The 14,822-nt window shown below is 51.3% G+C and overlaps 1 protein-coding gene across 2 annotated transcripts; it reads right to left on the bottom strand.

The window, feature by feature from the left end:
* Positions 1-485: 485 nt before the first annotated feature.
* Positions 486-5,807, bottom strand: LOC102045469 (mucin-5AC-like). Of its 2 annotated transcripts, none has more exons than XM_005423171.3 (4): positions 5,340-5,807; positions 3,962-4,288; positions 3,482-3,642; positions 486-2,682 (listed from the first exon to the last, which is right to left on the bottom strand). In XM_005423171.3, exons 1-4 carry the CDS (start codon positions 5,593-5,595, stop codon positions 2,638-2,640), a joined length of 789 nt encoding a protein of 262 aa, XP_005423228.3. In that variant the 5' UTR covers positions 5,596-5,807; the 3' UTR covers positions 486-2,637. The 2 variants fall into 2 exon arrangements, with proteins under 2 accessions (XP_005423228.3, XP_030914587.1); XM_031058727.1 differs by lacking the exon at positions 486-2,682 and adding an exon at positions 2,708-3,350.
* Positions 5,808-14,822: the final 9,015 nt, after the last annotated feature.

Raw genomic sequence — 14,822 nt, 5'->3', positions numbered from 1 at the left:
AAAAAAAAAGAATTATGTGCCTTTCAGTTTGCTTTGTCTGCTGTACTATAGAAAGAAGCATGACAGATACTATTTAGGTTTGGATTAGGCTGGCTTTCAGGATATTTCTGTAAATAAGGTTTGGGGTTACAGTTGACAACATGAGAATATCTCCAATCAGAGGCAAAGGAAGAAAGTCTAAAGGTGTAGATTAGATTATTTGGTCTAGTGTGGTTCTCTTAAAACACACTTCATCTGATTTAACTGTATACATATTAATCTCACTCGACCCAGACCAGGAATGACCCTGACAAGAAGGAACACAGGCAGGGGGTGGTGTCCTTCTGAACTGTCAGAGCTATGGTTCATGGCTGTCTGGCATTTTCTAGTTATCAGCTCTGTCAGTCTTTGTGCCCAAACTGCTGCTGTTTATCTATCACAGGATTCATCGTGATCTATAAAAGCTTTTCAGTTAGATGTTTGCAATGAAAATACGAGGACTGGGACACTTTTGGCATTTGTAACTTTATTGCAGAAAGAAAAAAAATCCACTATCAACATATTTTACAAACAAAGTTGCACTTTGGTGTTGGGCGAGTTTTTCCTCACCTCTTTCCCCTGCACAGCGATGCATGGGAAACCAGAACAACCAGCCTCTGCCCTTTTGCTTGTGTGCAGACACACCTCCCAGATATGCCAGCCTGCACCAGTTCCAGCCAGGATGGAGTTCTATTTTCCACCACTAACTTGCCAACTCTGTGCCGAAAACCAGCAGCACCCTGCCCTCCGGCAGGGGAAACAAGTCTGTAGCTAGGGAGATTGCTCTGTGCAGACAATGCTTGATACAGAAGCTTTGGAGTTGTGACAATTGCTCTTTAGTTCTCATGCAATCATAGAAGAGAACCAACTCTTTTCCCTATTTTACTGGGCATAAATACATAGATGGAAGGCCAAACTGAAACCCAACTGCACTGCAGCCATTTGTCAGCCACTCAAAGCAGCAGCACAGGGAGGAGGAACTGCTGCCTTACCCAGTTCATCTATTTGAGCCAGATCTGTTCTGCTCCTCCTTTGGGCTTTCCAGGCAACTTGAGCTCAGCTGATGGGGAATTACCCCTTTCCCTGCTATGATAACCACTAACAGCACTGGGAAAAAAAAGGTACTTTTTCAAGTGAGGCTTGGTATCTGTCCTTCGTGGGGTTCAGTGATGTTGCTCCTGAAAGGAGAGGAGAAACTGAGGCTTGTAGAGCAACGTGGCAGATAAACTCTAGCCCTTGCTGTATCCTGAGGGAGCAACTGGCTTAGTCAAAAATCAAACACTCTAGAGAAGGCATGTGTTTCCATTTTCCTGCAGTCAAATGTGAGTTAGAAAACAGGAGCAGGTGTAATTACATGAAAATTGTCATGTCATACACACTCCGGTCTTTCTGACACAAGGGCACCAAAAGCTCCTCTGATTTACACTCAGAGGCTCTGGCCTGTGGGTTTCCTTGAGAGGCCTCAAGAGCCTTGGATGCAGTCTACAGCAGTGATATTTTGAGGCAAAAGTGCAGAATCTAATCAGCATAACACCAAGAAAGGGAAGGGGAGGAAGGCACCTACATCCAGGATCTGTCCTCATGACAAGACACCAACTGGCTCAAAAGACCAACATCAGAAAGTAGAGGAGCTCTGACCTTGCATAGCACAGGAGGGAGAGCAAAGCACCAGCTTTGTACAACAACTTCCAGCAACCAGATGCTAGAAGCAAAATGGGAGGTACCTGAGGAAAGGCTTGTGTTAGCCCAGGCAGGGAAATAGACTAAAGCATTTACTGGGCCTGGGAAAGGAGTTTACACATATGCCAAAAGCATCAAGTGTAGGAGACACGGTTTTCTAATTGTGGTGAGACCAAATTAGTGTGTCTAATTGGCAATAAACTGAGTCCTATCAAGCTCAGTTAAGCTAACATTATGTTCAATTTCCTCCCAGCAACTTCAAAGCAACATCAAGTAGCAGGGGCACTTCTCCAGTGGCAACAAAACTCTTTTCCCTGGTTAAAGAGAAAAGGTATGCATCTAGGAAGGAAGCAGAGTAGTCTTTTATCCTCCTGTAGGTGTTTCAGGATGGGTAATGCCAATCCTGGGACTAAAGCTGAAACAGGAACAAAAACAAAAGTGCAAGAAAACCCCCAAAACAAACAACCTTAAAAATACAGAACAAGAGGGAGCCCAAGAGAACTGACTTCCACATCCTTGGCTTCCTTAGAAAACAGCAGTCTCCTCTGCTGGCACTGTGCTGACACCACCAGTGTTAAGAGCCCTAGTCTGAAACACTTGCCCACCTCCTTTGAAGGCAGCAGCCACCAAGATCAACAGAAGAAATCCATGCAGAACACCATGGCAAAGGTTGTCTTGGCTAATTGGTTGCCACACTAAAAGGAGGAGACACCTCTTCAGGGCATTGTTTTGAGGAGAGCCTGGAGAAAAGGGTCAGACTTGGGCTCTGATTTGCAGCATAGAAACTTCAACACTGAACTATTGAAAATGTCTAAAACCAAAAACCATCTGAAAAGGATCTTTCAGTTGTGTGCAAATCACAGCCCCTCACTCCTCAGCAGATCGTCTGGGACCAAGTCCTCAAGGCCTTTTCCTCTGGGCAGTAGACAGCCTGGTTGCCTAGTAGCTGTAGAGGGAGAGAGGGGTGTCCTCCATCATGTCATCCTAGAAGCAGAGAAGAGGGTGCTTTAATGAGATGTCTGCACGCTGGCATCATGGTCCCAGCCTGGGAGACTGCTGTGCAGGCAGCACAGCCTTCTCAGCCACATCTCACAGCGTGGCATCTGCCCAGCCATCCACCTAAACGCTGTCACTGTGCAGTTCCTGGATCTTTGGGCTGTCAGTCTCTCTCCTGCTGCAGCATTTGGAGAGAAGAGGTGTGTGCAGGAACTGCCTGCCTGCTGCAGGGATGTGGAAAACTCTGGCTGTTGAAAACTCCACTCAGCTTGAAACAGCATCAGCTTGTGTGCTTAGCTGCAGTACTCCTCTGTTCCAGAAAGTTCAGGGAGTTATTTGCAGCTTCCCCAGAGCTAGTCCAGCCTCTGGAACCCTCATATATTTTTATATTCTCAAAGGGTCAAATACAGACAGACAAACCTCTCTGGAACAGAGCATAAAATCTGCTTTGTCATAGTTGCAAAGCAAATATATCAGAAAACAGGAGGAGAGGGTAGGGAGGTGTCATTTCAGGAACAAGCCTGGATGGAGCTCTCCTTCCTCTCTCTAACCTCTCAGCGTTCCCCTGCAGAGTGAGGGGAAGGCAGAGAGCTTCTTTAGTGCCCAGCCTTGAGACTTGCTGTCTTGACTCAAACCTTGGATGGGAGGAGAGGGACCTAAGGAGGAACAGGAGTGTGTGATCAGCATTGGTGCTGCTGCAAACACCCAAAGCACTGCTAATGAAGGAGAGCTGCAAAGCAGTCAGGGGCAAGGCAGCCCAGGCGGGGCTGGGTGGAGGCAGACTCACCATGGGCAGGTCCTGCAGGCGCCGGAACTCTGTGCGGTTGTTGTGCTGGCGGTAGCGCAGGAATCCCACCAGGGCCAGGATGGCCACCATGACAATGAACACAGAGATCACAGTGATCACCAAGGGGTCAGCCCTCGCTTTACCAGCCAAACTGGGGAGCTCTGCAAGGAGACCAAGGGAATGAGGCCAAAGGAGAGCCCTCAAGGGCTGGAACAACAAAGCTTTGTCTTTTCTGGTTCTGCTCAGTACAACCAAGAGGCAATTTGAGGTAGCTCCAGCACTTTGCCACGTTTTGTGAGAACAGGTACAAAACAATTACAGAATCTATTACAGGCTGGAAAAGACCTCTGTGATTATCAGTCCAGCCTATGAACTAACACCACCTTGTCAACCAGACCACATCCAGTCTTTCCTTAAACACCTCCAGGGACAGTGACTCCGCCACCTCCCTGGGCAGCCCATTAAAAGCAGAGCATTTACCTGAATTATCATCACCAACATCCAACACAGAAGTCTTCTCATGCCTGGGCTCCAATGACTGTGCCAGTGTGGGTGTGCTGGTGGGGATGGCAGTTGTGCTGGCAGATGTGGAGCTGGTCACGAGGGGTGTCACTGTCACAGTGCTGGAGGCAGTAGCAAAGGATGTGCTCCGTACAATGGAGATGGGAGCAGAGGAAGTTCTGGGCTCCACAGTGCTCTCCTCTGTGGCACCCACGGGGCTCGTTCCTGCCTTGGTTTCAGACTTTGCTGCTGTGGGCCTCGGGGTCTGCCCATCAAAAAGCCCTGACTGAGAGCTGTTAGTTGTTGCTGCAAAATAGGAACAAGCAGTTATTTCAAGGGATCCAGTGCAAGCACACTGCTGTGTAGGACTGGACAAGATGGAAGCAAGACTGTAAGAAAGACTGCTGGGACTATAGGAATAGCAGCTTATTGTCAACCCTTTGGAAAACAAGCAGAGCCTTTAGCACAGCCATAGCTGAGCCACACTATAACCCAGAGTGCTTAGAAAGTCCTCTCAGTTTTCATATGTGCCAATCTGCAATGTCAGCCAACCTCAGCTGGGCCCACAAGGCCTGTCCTTGGGGGCAAAGGACAAGCAGACAAGCTTAAAGAACTTTAGACACAGCTGGGGATCACCCCAGAGCAAGACACTGGGACAGGCCTCTCATCCCTCCTTACAGGGAGCACAAAGGGGGCTGCCCAGGGACTGGGTAGCAGCACCCCCTGAGGCTGTGTCAGTTGTCACCGAATAGCAGGACCATGTGGCATGAGCCAGGGAAAACAATGCAGCTGTGCATGAACACCATGTAAATCAGTGATCAATCAGTATCTGCCTTGCATTAGGGGTGTGTGACAGCCTGGCAGGCCCAAAGATGGACAAAACTGGGGTTGCAGACCCTATAACCATGCTGCCCAGAGGGATCCCCAGAGGATAGGGTAGGATAGCGTTGCCCAGGGATGGGTGAGCTGCCACTTGTGCTTGCCCATCTCCATGTTTTGTGTTAAGGGAGGGTGTGCTTCTCCAGGGAGGCTCCCACTGAGCCCCCAGCCCTGATGCCAGAAAGGCCCAGCTAGGCAGTGCTGCTAAGGCATGTTGTTTCAGATTAGATATATGAAGGATGTCCCTGCACGCAATCAGTCAGAAAGCAGCCAGCACAATTAACACCAGAATTAATGAGGTTTGCAAAGAGGATGCTGAGCTAACATCTTTGCAAATAAATTGCACTGAACTGGCTCTGCTTAGCATTCATTCCCTTCTTCTCCCTCTCTCCAGTTAGCAGGAGAGTGCTCAGACATTCCCAGGTAGTGCATCCTTGAGGCAGGACTTGGTGCACAGGCAGTAAAGGTAAAACCTCACCCGGCCCAGTGTTCAGAGGAGGCGTGGGGGTTGCACTGCTGGCATCATCCGTTTCTTCAATTGTGCTGAAAGGCTCTGTGACTTCATGGCTCGGCTGATTTTCTTCCAGAGTGCTGGCAGTCAAGGTAGGGGAGGGTATTTCAGTGCTGCTGTTGGCTGACAAGCTCATGTTGTCATGCTCAGGATGTGTAACTGTGATGTCCCCAGGACTGGCAGTGGTAGAAGCCTGCAGTCTCTCTGCATTGGAGCCTGCCATGGGGGTGGTGGGGATGAAGGCATCCTCCACCTCTGTAGCATGGGCCCCTGTGGCACTAAGTGTTGCAGCAGTCAGGTTTTTCTCCAGGCCTGGCTGAGGAATGGCAGCAGTCACTGGAGGGACGTCAGAGGCTTCCCTTGGCCAAAGAGAGGTTAGCGCTGTGCTAGGAAAAGGTGACACTGACTCCAAGGCCTCTGCTGTCTGCTGACCCTCTGCTGTGGAACAGAGAAGTGTGTCAGAGATCCCACAGTGAGAGGACAAACAGAGGGGAAGGACAGAAATGGAACTTTATCCCCTTAATTCCAAATCCAGCACAGGTTCACACCTGGGAGAGGGATTCAAACAGCTCCCCTGTCCTCCTGGTTTTTGAGGCAGGGACCTGTTCTAGGGGACCTTTTCTTTACCCTCCTCTCTCTCCAGTCCTGTGCTGTTCTCTAGGGTCAGCACGACGAATCCCTCTATCCTTGAGCAACTTTTAAACGTTTTTATACGATTTGGGTTTGTTAAAAGTATCACCTGAGACCGGATTCTGTAAGAAATTGAAATAAGTCTTCTTTGGGTCATTGACAAAGAGTCAAAAGAGGTGCTGAAAAAATGCAAGTGAGGAAACTGTGGAAGAAGACTCTCTAGCTCCCCTGGCCCAGTGAAGCAGAGAAAAGTGATATTTAAAAAGACTGTGGATGGCAAAGGTAAAGCACATATTGTGAGTCACCTTAGCAGTAGTGTGGGGTTCTGCTGGAGGGAAAGGTGAAATGGGCAGCAAGAGTACTACAGCTAACAGGGCTGGGGTGTGCCTTCCTGAGCTATTTATGAACACATCACCACCATGAAATACAACTGTTGTCATAGAAATGGGGAGCTACTCAGCCTCCCACTACAGCAAAAAGGGGCAGCTGCCCTGAAGGGAACTTGTAGCAAGCAAAGATCCCTTTCCCCAGATCCACAGCTGCTAGACAGTGTGACAGCGTGACAGCATACAGGAGGAGGAAAACCAAAAGGCTCTTACACTGGCTGTTCAGAAACTGTTCATAATCCTGTGAGGGTTTATCAGGGTATAAGCAGGAAGAAAACAGAAATGTAGCCACATCAGGATGGACTCTCCAATTTAAAAACGTCTCATAGTCAATATTTTGACAATTTCTATTAAAGTTTCTATCCAAACCACAGAGGACTGATGAGCTAATTACAGAAAAAAATAAAGGTATTGAAGCAAATCCATCATCATGCCCCTTCTCCCCACAGTGAAGAAGCATCCAAAGCAGATGCTATCAGCAATAAACATTCATCCACCAGCAAGGCAGCCCATTCTTATACTATTTTGGGGAAATTTCAGCAGTTTTTAAAAGCTCTTCAGAACAGATAGAGTTATCAGAGCTTTTCTCCAGCTACAGCACTTAACAGGCCCTAAAAAAAGACACAATACATAGCTCTCTCAAGACCTTTGCAGTACCCTGACCAGCTGGAGAATTCAAAGCCCTGGAGCAGCCTGATGGAGGAGTGCTTCCCCAGCCCGGGGCCCCAGCCCCAGGAGGGCTCCCGCAGGGATGCACAGCCCTGCTCAGCACATTCAGAGAACGAGCTCTCACAGGGAACCCAGCTGGGGCAACTTCAAGATGAAGACCAAAGGCATAAGTGATGCTCCCTTTGGCCTCTCCTGGATCCAGACGTGCATGGCCAGAAGGTGCCTCCAAATAAAGCGAGCTCTGCCATGGAGCTCAGGTGTAGGATACACCAATAACACCTGGAAGGAAAAAAGCTGAGCTCTGGGTTTCCTGGGACCAGGCACCAAAAGGCATTGTCACCAAATGTGACAATTTCCAGCCCTAAACACAGCACTGCTATTGAGCACGGGGTGGGATGCCACCAGCTCCGGCTGCTGGCTGGGCACTGGCGGATGCTTGCTCAGTAAACACCCCACTGCCTGCTCCTGCCCAGCCAGAGACAGAGCCCTGCTGTCACCCTGGGGTAAACAGGAAAGGTGGTGCCCAGGTGCCTGGCCAGGGGCGAGCCTGGCTATGTGCTGCTCTGAATAGCTGGCCTGTGTCCGGGACCGCCTCTCATGGGGTGGCAAGTCATGACTTGAGTCATGCAGAGGAAAGATTTGTGGAGAGATGTCTTGCACAAAGGCCTGAGCAACTCTGCAGCCATCATGCCAGTTTCTGACCAGAAAAGTGATAGGCAAGATGGGTGCTAATGTCTTTGCAAGCAGCTCCATGGGTGAGGGTCTTTAGGTTAATTGGTCTTAATGTCTCTACCAACCTCAAGCTGCAAAGTTTGTTGCAGAACCCAGTTTGAATTTCTGGTAGATCCGCAGAACGCAGATAGCCTGAACTTTGGGGGGAAATGGGTGATTTTATGCACAAAAGGAAAGTCACGGGCAGATGAGTCTGGGTCCTACACACCCCCGCATCCCTGCCACGAGGTGCTGTGGGACAGGAGGGCTTGTGGGGACAAGCAAGTCCCCCCAGTCCGCTGCTCGCACAGCTTCCTGCTGTCTGCAAGAGGGACAGCCAGTGGGACTGGCATTTCCCTAAACTCTTCTCTCCAAGAAGCCACTTGGCTTCTTCCCACAAAATTATCTAGTGTCCATCACTGAGAAAATGGTTCCCAGCACAGCACTGTGGTGTGAAAAATCTGGTTTGTAGAGAATTGCAGAAGAGATTTTAAATTAGCAGGTGAGGAACAAGGGACTGTTTTGAGTATGGCAAGTGTTGATGGCATCTCAATTAGCAAATCATCCAGCCCAGCACCGCACACCCAGCTCAGGAAACAAAGGAGAGCCTAATCCAGACTAACATTCCAAAAATTCAAGACATTAAGAGATGATGGTGGGAAGACAGAAAAGGCAAGAGCCTTAGAATGGCCAAGGAAACAAAGGACTGATCACCCGGGGACAGGCAGACAAAGGATTCCCATCACCCATCTGTCAGCTCCTAAGGGGTAAGGGCACATCGAAAGCCAGCAGTCACCAAGCAAAGCACCTGGGGAAATCCCCCAGAGGTGCAACTTGTTCCTTGTGAGCTGTAGGTGCTAAAAGGTACAAGGGCTGAGTTTTTTTTCAGTTTCAGTTTAAAATAAAATCACTCCTCCAAAGGGCCTTGCTGCAATGCCACAGCTTTGTTTGCCAGTTTTATCATCCATCCAAAAGGACAACCATGCAAACGAAGCCCGGGGCAAAGCCTGCGGTGCAGAGGGGAGAGCAGAGCACTGTGCACAGCAGAGCACTGCTGCCTGTGCCTGTGCAGACCCAGCAAACCCCGCCCGGGCTGGGATCCTCAGGGGTGCAGCTCCTGCTCTGCTCTGGAGCTTGGTACCCAGCAGGTCGGGAAATCCCCAGCTCCAGCGCAGTTGTTGCTGCCCCAGTCACTGGGTGCTGATGGTTTTAGCTGTTTATCAGTTACCTATAGAGATGCAGGTCAGAGCTCGTTCCTCTCGAGTCTTCCCGGAGAAGCTTTGCTTCCTGCACCACATGCCAGGAAAGCCATGGTTGTACTGCCTAAGGCATCGCCCTCACCAGCTTCAGGAGACAAGAGGGAACCATGTCTGTCTTGTTTCAGATGCAAACAGAAAGAGTTAGTGTGAATGCTTCACCTTTTCTGTGATTCTCCAAGACCTGATAGCTGCAGCATTCTAGGACAGCTGGTAAAGGTGCACTCACCCTTGAATCCATAACAGAGCAGCTATGACTGTCTCAGGATCTGTAAGCAAGAGCTCTGACCATAAGAATATCTGCTTCCCTGATAGGGGACCAAGGGTGAGCTTGCTTTATATTTCAGCCTGCTGAAGCAGAGCTGGTCCCCTGGCTACAGCCCCACTCCTGCCCTGTGTCTGTGCTAACCCCCCAGGCTCAGCCTGCGCGTGGTGAGAACCAGAGATCCCAGACCACATTAGGGCAGGGCTGGTGGATTTGGAGCAGCAGCTCCCATCAGACTGCGCTGACTGCAGTGACCTCTGTCTGGGAAACAAGAGGGGCAAAGGAAGAGAGTGGTCCCAGGGGAGGAGGGATGCAGCCAACCAAGAAGCAGCCTCTGCCTTGGATAAGGATGGGAAACACTCCCAGCTCTTTGAGGGAAGGGAGGGCTCTGAACATCAGCCCACAGCTTCGACCCCTCTCTGGTATTGTCTGACAACACTGAGAGACTTCCACGTATCAACCCAAGCTGCCTCCAGCCCCAGAACAGACATGGTAAATTATGCTAAAACAGAGAGGAGTGAAGGAAGCCAGCTCTGCAGGAAACGGGGCCATTCCTGACTTGTGCTCCCAGCCCAAGATTCAGGGCTGGGGCCAGGCGAGGGGCTGAGGAAGGCTTGCACAGGCAGGACAGAGTCACTGCTGTGCCAGGGTAGTCACACAGAGTGGGGACCGTGGTCTCCATCCTCCTCCACAGCAGCCACCCCACCATCGATTTGCTTCTCAGATAAAACAATGACATAGAGCAGGGTCTCAGCTGGACAAGCCCCTCAACAAGGGGTTCTGCCACAACCCTCCTGGCCTCTCTCAGCAGCATCCTCTGCACCCTCCTTCCTGTCTGACAGAAACAGCAGTCTGAGCTCCCCAAAGGTCAACACCAACCTAGCTCCAATCATAGAGTTGAACGCTTTTAAAAATCCCTTTTAGGATGAGATGAAGGTGAGGAAGCCCATGGCAGGCTGGCTCCTGGGGACTGAGGAGAGAGCAGGGCAGCAGGGTGCAAGCTGCAGCCACCACTGGGAAAAGTGCACAGAGTCCCAGGTGAGAGCTAAGCACAAAGATGAGAAGGATTCCCCCAGGATTTCAGAGAAAGTGCCCATGGGAGCAGGACTCCCTGGTGTTGATGTATCCTCCTGCACAGGCTGTCACTGTCTGAGGATAGCACCCCACTTAAATCAGCTTCCTACAGAATGCATGTCAAACCACTGCTCTGATTCATTGAAAAGGCACCCAAACCCTTCTTCAATGCTATTTTGGTGCACTAAATGAATTCAATTTCCATTTAAGTGTAACAGCTCCACTCACAAACAACCTGGTAAAATGGAAAAATACAATGTTTAAAAAGTCAAAGCATAAACTACAACCTGTATGTATCAAAGCAGTCATATCTTATTGCTTAGCAAACTACTTCATTAAGTGTAGAAATTATCTTTTGTTGCCAGTTATTACATTTTATGGTTACCAACCAACAGCAATTAGACAATCTCTTCAAGGAAAAAAAGCTTGAGTATAAATGCAAATAAAACCATATAGTGGGATTTAAAACCAAGGCTCTTCATTTAATTTAAAAGCAGAACTGGAAGAGCTCCTGATTAGATACTAGCTGAACCTGATCTCTTTTCCTGGAATAATAAAAATTTAAAAAACCAAACAAGCAGCAGAAGAGATTTCTGGAGTCCTTCAGGAAGGTGCCAGGTGCACCCAGGGATGCCGTAGAGCAAACACCCTCACGGCGGTGAAGCAAGCTCAGAGACAGGATCGGGTACAAGGGGCAGCTGCTTTGTAAGCTCAGCTCCATTGGGTACCTTGCAGGACCTCGATGGAGGCAGGGTGCCAGAGGCTGCATTTGCCACAGGCTCCAGTGCTCTCCCTGCCAGGGCTGATGCCCAGACTGTCCCCATCCCCATCCTGACTGAGAGAGGCTTGAGAAGTCCAGGCAGGTGTAGGCACACATCCAGCCTTGCAGCCTGCTTGGGGACCACCTGAAGCTCTTCATGGCAGAGTTTAATTCATTGCACCCCTCGTGGCCTCTGTGAGCTGCTCTGCAGGTACCAAAGCGGGGTGGGGGGGGGCTGAAAAGGGGGTGCTGAGCTCCCAGTTCAGCCCTGGAGAGCTGCCAGGCCAGGGAGGCTGCAAAGCAAGGGCTGAGGTAAGGGACAGGAATAGAAACCAGCTCTCCTGACTGGAAGGCAGGTGGCCACGAGCAGAGCACGAGACAGGGGCAGATTAGATATGGGGTGCTGAGCGAGTGTGGCACTGGGGAGGGACAGCCCAGCACCCAGCCTGCCCAGGCAGGCAGGAAGATGATTCCTCAGGGCATCTGTGGATACCAGGCCACAGGCTTGAACCACGGGGAGACAAAAAGGGGAGGCAGTGCTACCACCTCAACAGATGGCACTGCACTGGGAACCAAGACAACCAGCCAACGTGACATGGCAGAGGAAAAGCTATGGGAACAGGGATGAGCAGCCCTGGAAACAGCAACACAAATGCCAAGCACAGGTACTTCAGTACTAGGAAAACCCATAAAACAGCAGAGAAACAGCACAGCCCAGAGCACACAGTAGTGGGGCAGCACCAGCCTGATCACTACCTGCAGGAACAGCACCCCAGGGTGTCACACTTTGCCTGGCCCTGCCACACGAGATCCTCCTCACCCAGCCAGGGGAGAGAAATCTAAAAAACTTCTTTCCTATAGGTTTGCAGGAAGCTCTATCACTGATCCCCCATTTAGAGGTGAGGGCACTTATCCCAAATTTCTATGGCAGGGAAAAGGGAGAGCAGGCTGCCTGCTCATCTACCACTGTCAGAGCAGCCAGTTATTTTCCACGGGCCACATACAGCTATGGAGCACCCTGCTTGGCAGGAAGGTGCCTGGGAGACTCCCATGCTGTCTGGTTTTGTTCCTCAGCAGGGGACTGAGCAGTGGTGAAGGCTCCTTCACCCAGAAGCTGCTGGGCACACCCATGGCATGCACGGCCTGGGAAGCCTGCCCTTCTCTGGGGTTGTGTAACCCCAGTAAAACAGCAACAGCAGGGAGCTCTGGCATCAGACAGCCTGGCCCTGCTTACCTCAGGAGTCACAGCTGCAGTGGAAGAAACATTCACATCATTAGGAGAAATTAATAAGCCAGTTGCCTTAATAGCAGCCCCATGTCAGCAGGGAGCCTACTCTCCAGTGCAGTGTGGCAAGAACTGGGGGTAAGTTTGGACTTCAGGAAGCTTGCCCAGCCCTGAGCAGCCCCCAGGTCCTTCCAGCAGTGTAACTGTTGGTTCCATGGGCTCTGAGGCTTGGGGGATGCATCCTGCCCAGCTCTGAGCAGCCCTACAGGGCTCAGGATGTGACCCCAGACTCAGTGGCACTGAGCCCTATGAAAGCTGCTCCAGAGAGCATTGTGGGGATGATCACAGACCAAGGGAAAACCCTGTGGCAAGAACTGTGTCTGCCCACCCAGAGGGTCTAGGTGGAAAGGAAGGAGGGACAGGGGCTTCTGAACTATAGATTGTCCCAGCTCCCCTTTGTCTGGAGGGATGGGGCCAAGGGAGCTGAAGGAGGTGAGTGCTTTGCCCCTGCCCAGCAGGTCAAGCCTTCCTGGAAGGGCAGCAGGGAGACAAGGCCCACCCTGCTCCTGGGCCTGAGGGAAAATCATGTGTAGAAATGGCATCAAAGACTGATGGCATGACATGAAAGGTTGGGCTGGGAGTGCAGGGTCACACTGCTGGAGGAAACACCCAGAGGAGGGGACCAAGCTGTGGCTCAGTTCTGGGTGCAGCAGAACTGGAGCTGTCCTGTCAGGGTGGGGCCAAGTCCATCCACTCGTCCTTGCCCTGGGCAAACAAAGGGAAAAAATCACGGAAAATCAGTGGGACCTTGAAGCAGACACTCTGCCTGCCTGTGTGCATGGCGCCGGTGGTGCCCACAGATGGGGCTTTATGTGCTCATGCTGCTCCCAGCCCTGCTCTGCTCTCACTGCTTGCAAGGCAACTCAGCACGGGAGGGAGAGGCAGAAAAATGCCCAGACCAAAATTACTCGGGGTTTTACTTGTAAGGCTGATGGTGCTGGAGGAAGTGGATTTCCGCAGGCAGTGAAGAAAGGCTGCATTGAGAGGCCAGGGTGGGCAGAGCACAGGAGAGCAGCAGCCTGAGCTCCTCTGTGGCCCTGCTGCAAACCCAGACGGGGAGTGGGAGCAGGCACTGCCAGACAGCAGGAGCAGAGGCAATCTGTGCTGGGAGCAGTGCAAAGAGCACTCATGGAGCTAGGACAAGCCCAGCTTTGGACAAATTTGTCTGGGACTGCTGCCTTCGAGGCTAATCTCTGGGTGAACTGTTCCTTTCCCCCACCACCGTCCTGCTGAGATTTTCTGGTGTCTCATTATGGGTTGTGCTTGCTAAGGGGCATTTTATTAACAGTGGCATCTCTTCCATCTATTTTCTATTTTCACAAAACATCTGGTCTTTCAACCACAGTTGGGATTGGGTAGCAAATTTAAAAGCTATCAGGGCAAGGGCCAGGTCAGCTGCATAGGTACCATTTCCTGAGATTGTGAAGAATCTTGGATTGGGACACTAAGCAACAAAGATCCCAGGAAAAACTCAGTGCAATCTAAATTTCTGGTACATTCTGTCAGTTTGAGTCTTGGACTTTGCAGCAAGAAGGTTCCTAGGAGCCAGCTGGGGCAAGGGGCTCCCTGGGGTTTCCCAGTGTGCCCAGAGTGTGAGACACGGGGCCAGAACATAGCCCCCGGCAGCTCAGAGCTCCTCCTCCTTTCAGCGGTGGAAATCCTGAATCCTTCCTTTACCAGTGGCTGGTCACGTCCCCACAGCCCACCACAGCCCAGCCACTCTCTGTGGGGAGTGCAGCTTCACCCACATAAAGGGCGCTGGTTTGGGACCGCTCCCAGTGCTCAGCCTCAAACCCAGCCGCATCCGGCACCGAAAACCTCATCCTGAGTGCTACTCTCGCTCAGCCCCACAGGCATCTATTCTAGGGTTTCCCCAGCCCTAATAAGTTATTAGAAACTGAGTTTCTGTGTGTCTATTGCTGCAGTAACGGTGCTGGGATATGACCAGGGTCTGGCCAAGGGATTTTCTCAACCACAAAGAAGAAGAAACACATTTTGCTTTCTGTGCCCTAAACTGCACAGCGCCTTTGTCACTACCGTGGTTACGGGGAAGGTGACAGCCCCCCCAACTTGGGGCACACTCCAGCCACGCGGCAAATCTCGGTGGTGTCGGTGGACGCGGCTGTCAGCGCCACGCTGCAGACTGCGTCTGCCCACGTGGGGACGTGTTGATCCCAGAGCAGAGCCGAAATACGGCCCGGGAGCCTGCCTGGGCCGGGGTCTGGCTCCTGCTCCGTCCCAAATAGCTCCATCCGTCCTGCCCCTCTCCCCGCAGGCACAGGGCCCTCGTCCCGTCGTGCAGCGGGAAGCGGCAGAGTTCGGGCTTTGTCCGGGTTTCCCTCGGGGGAAGCTCAGCAGCGGCTCGGAGGCACAGCGAGCTGCCGGGCGGGAGGCAGGAGGCTCGCAGGGCGGGA

Source organism: Geospiza fortis, unplaced genomic scaffold (genome assembly GCF_000277835.1).
Source record: "Geospiza fortis unplaced genomic scaffold, GeoFor_1.0 scaffold333, whole genome shotgun sequence".
Taxonomy (NCBI): domain Eukaryota; kingdom Metazoa; phylum Chordata; class Aves; order Passeriformes; family Thraupidae; genus Geospiza; species Geospiza fortis.
The sequence above is the reverse complement of the archived record's forward strand: the minus strand, read 5'-3'. Positions and strand labels throughout refer to the sequence as shown.

Bases quoted from the DNA above. Each gene is read 5' to 3' on its own strand.
- LOC102045469 (XM_005423171.3), bottom strand. From the start codon at position 5,595: ATGGCAGGCTCCAATGCAGAGAGACTGCAGGCTTCTACCACTGCCAGT. The intron at 4,289-5,339 runs GTGAGGTTTTAC...CCTATTTTGCAG, and splicing joins TCCTCTGAACACTGGGCCGG to CAACAACTAACAGCTCTCAG. The intron at 3,643-3,961 runs GTAAATGCTCTG...GTCTCCTTGCAG, and splicing joins TGTTGGTGATGATAATTCAG to AGCTCCCCAGTTTGGCTGGT.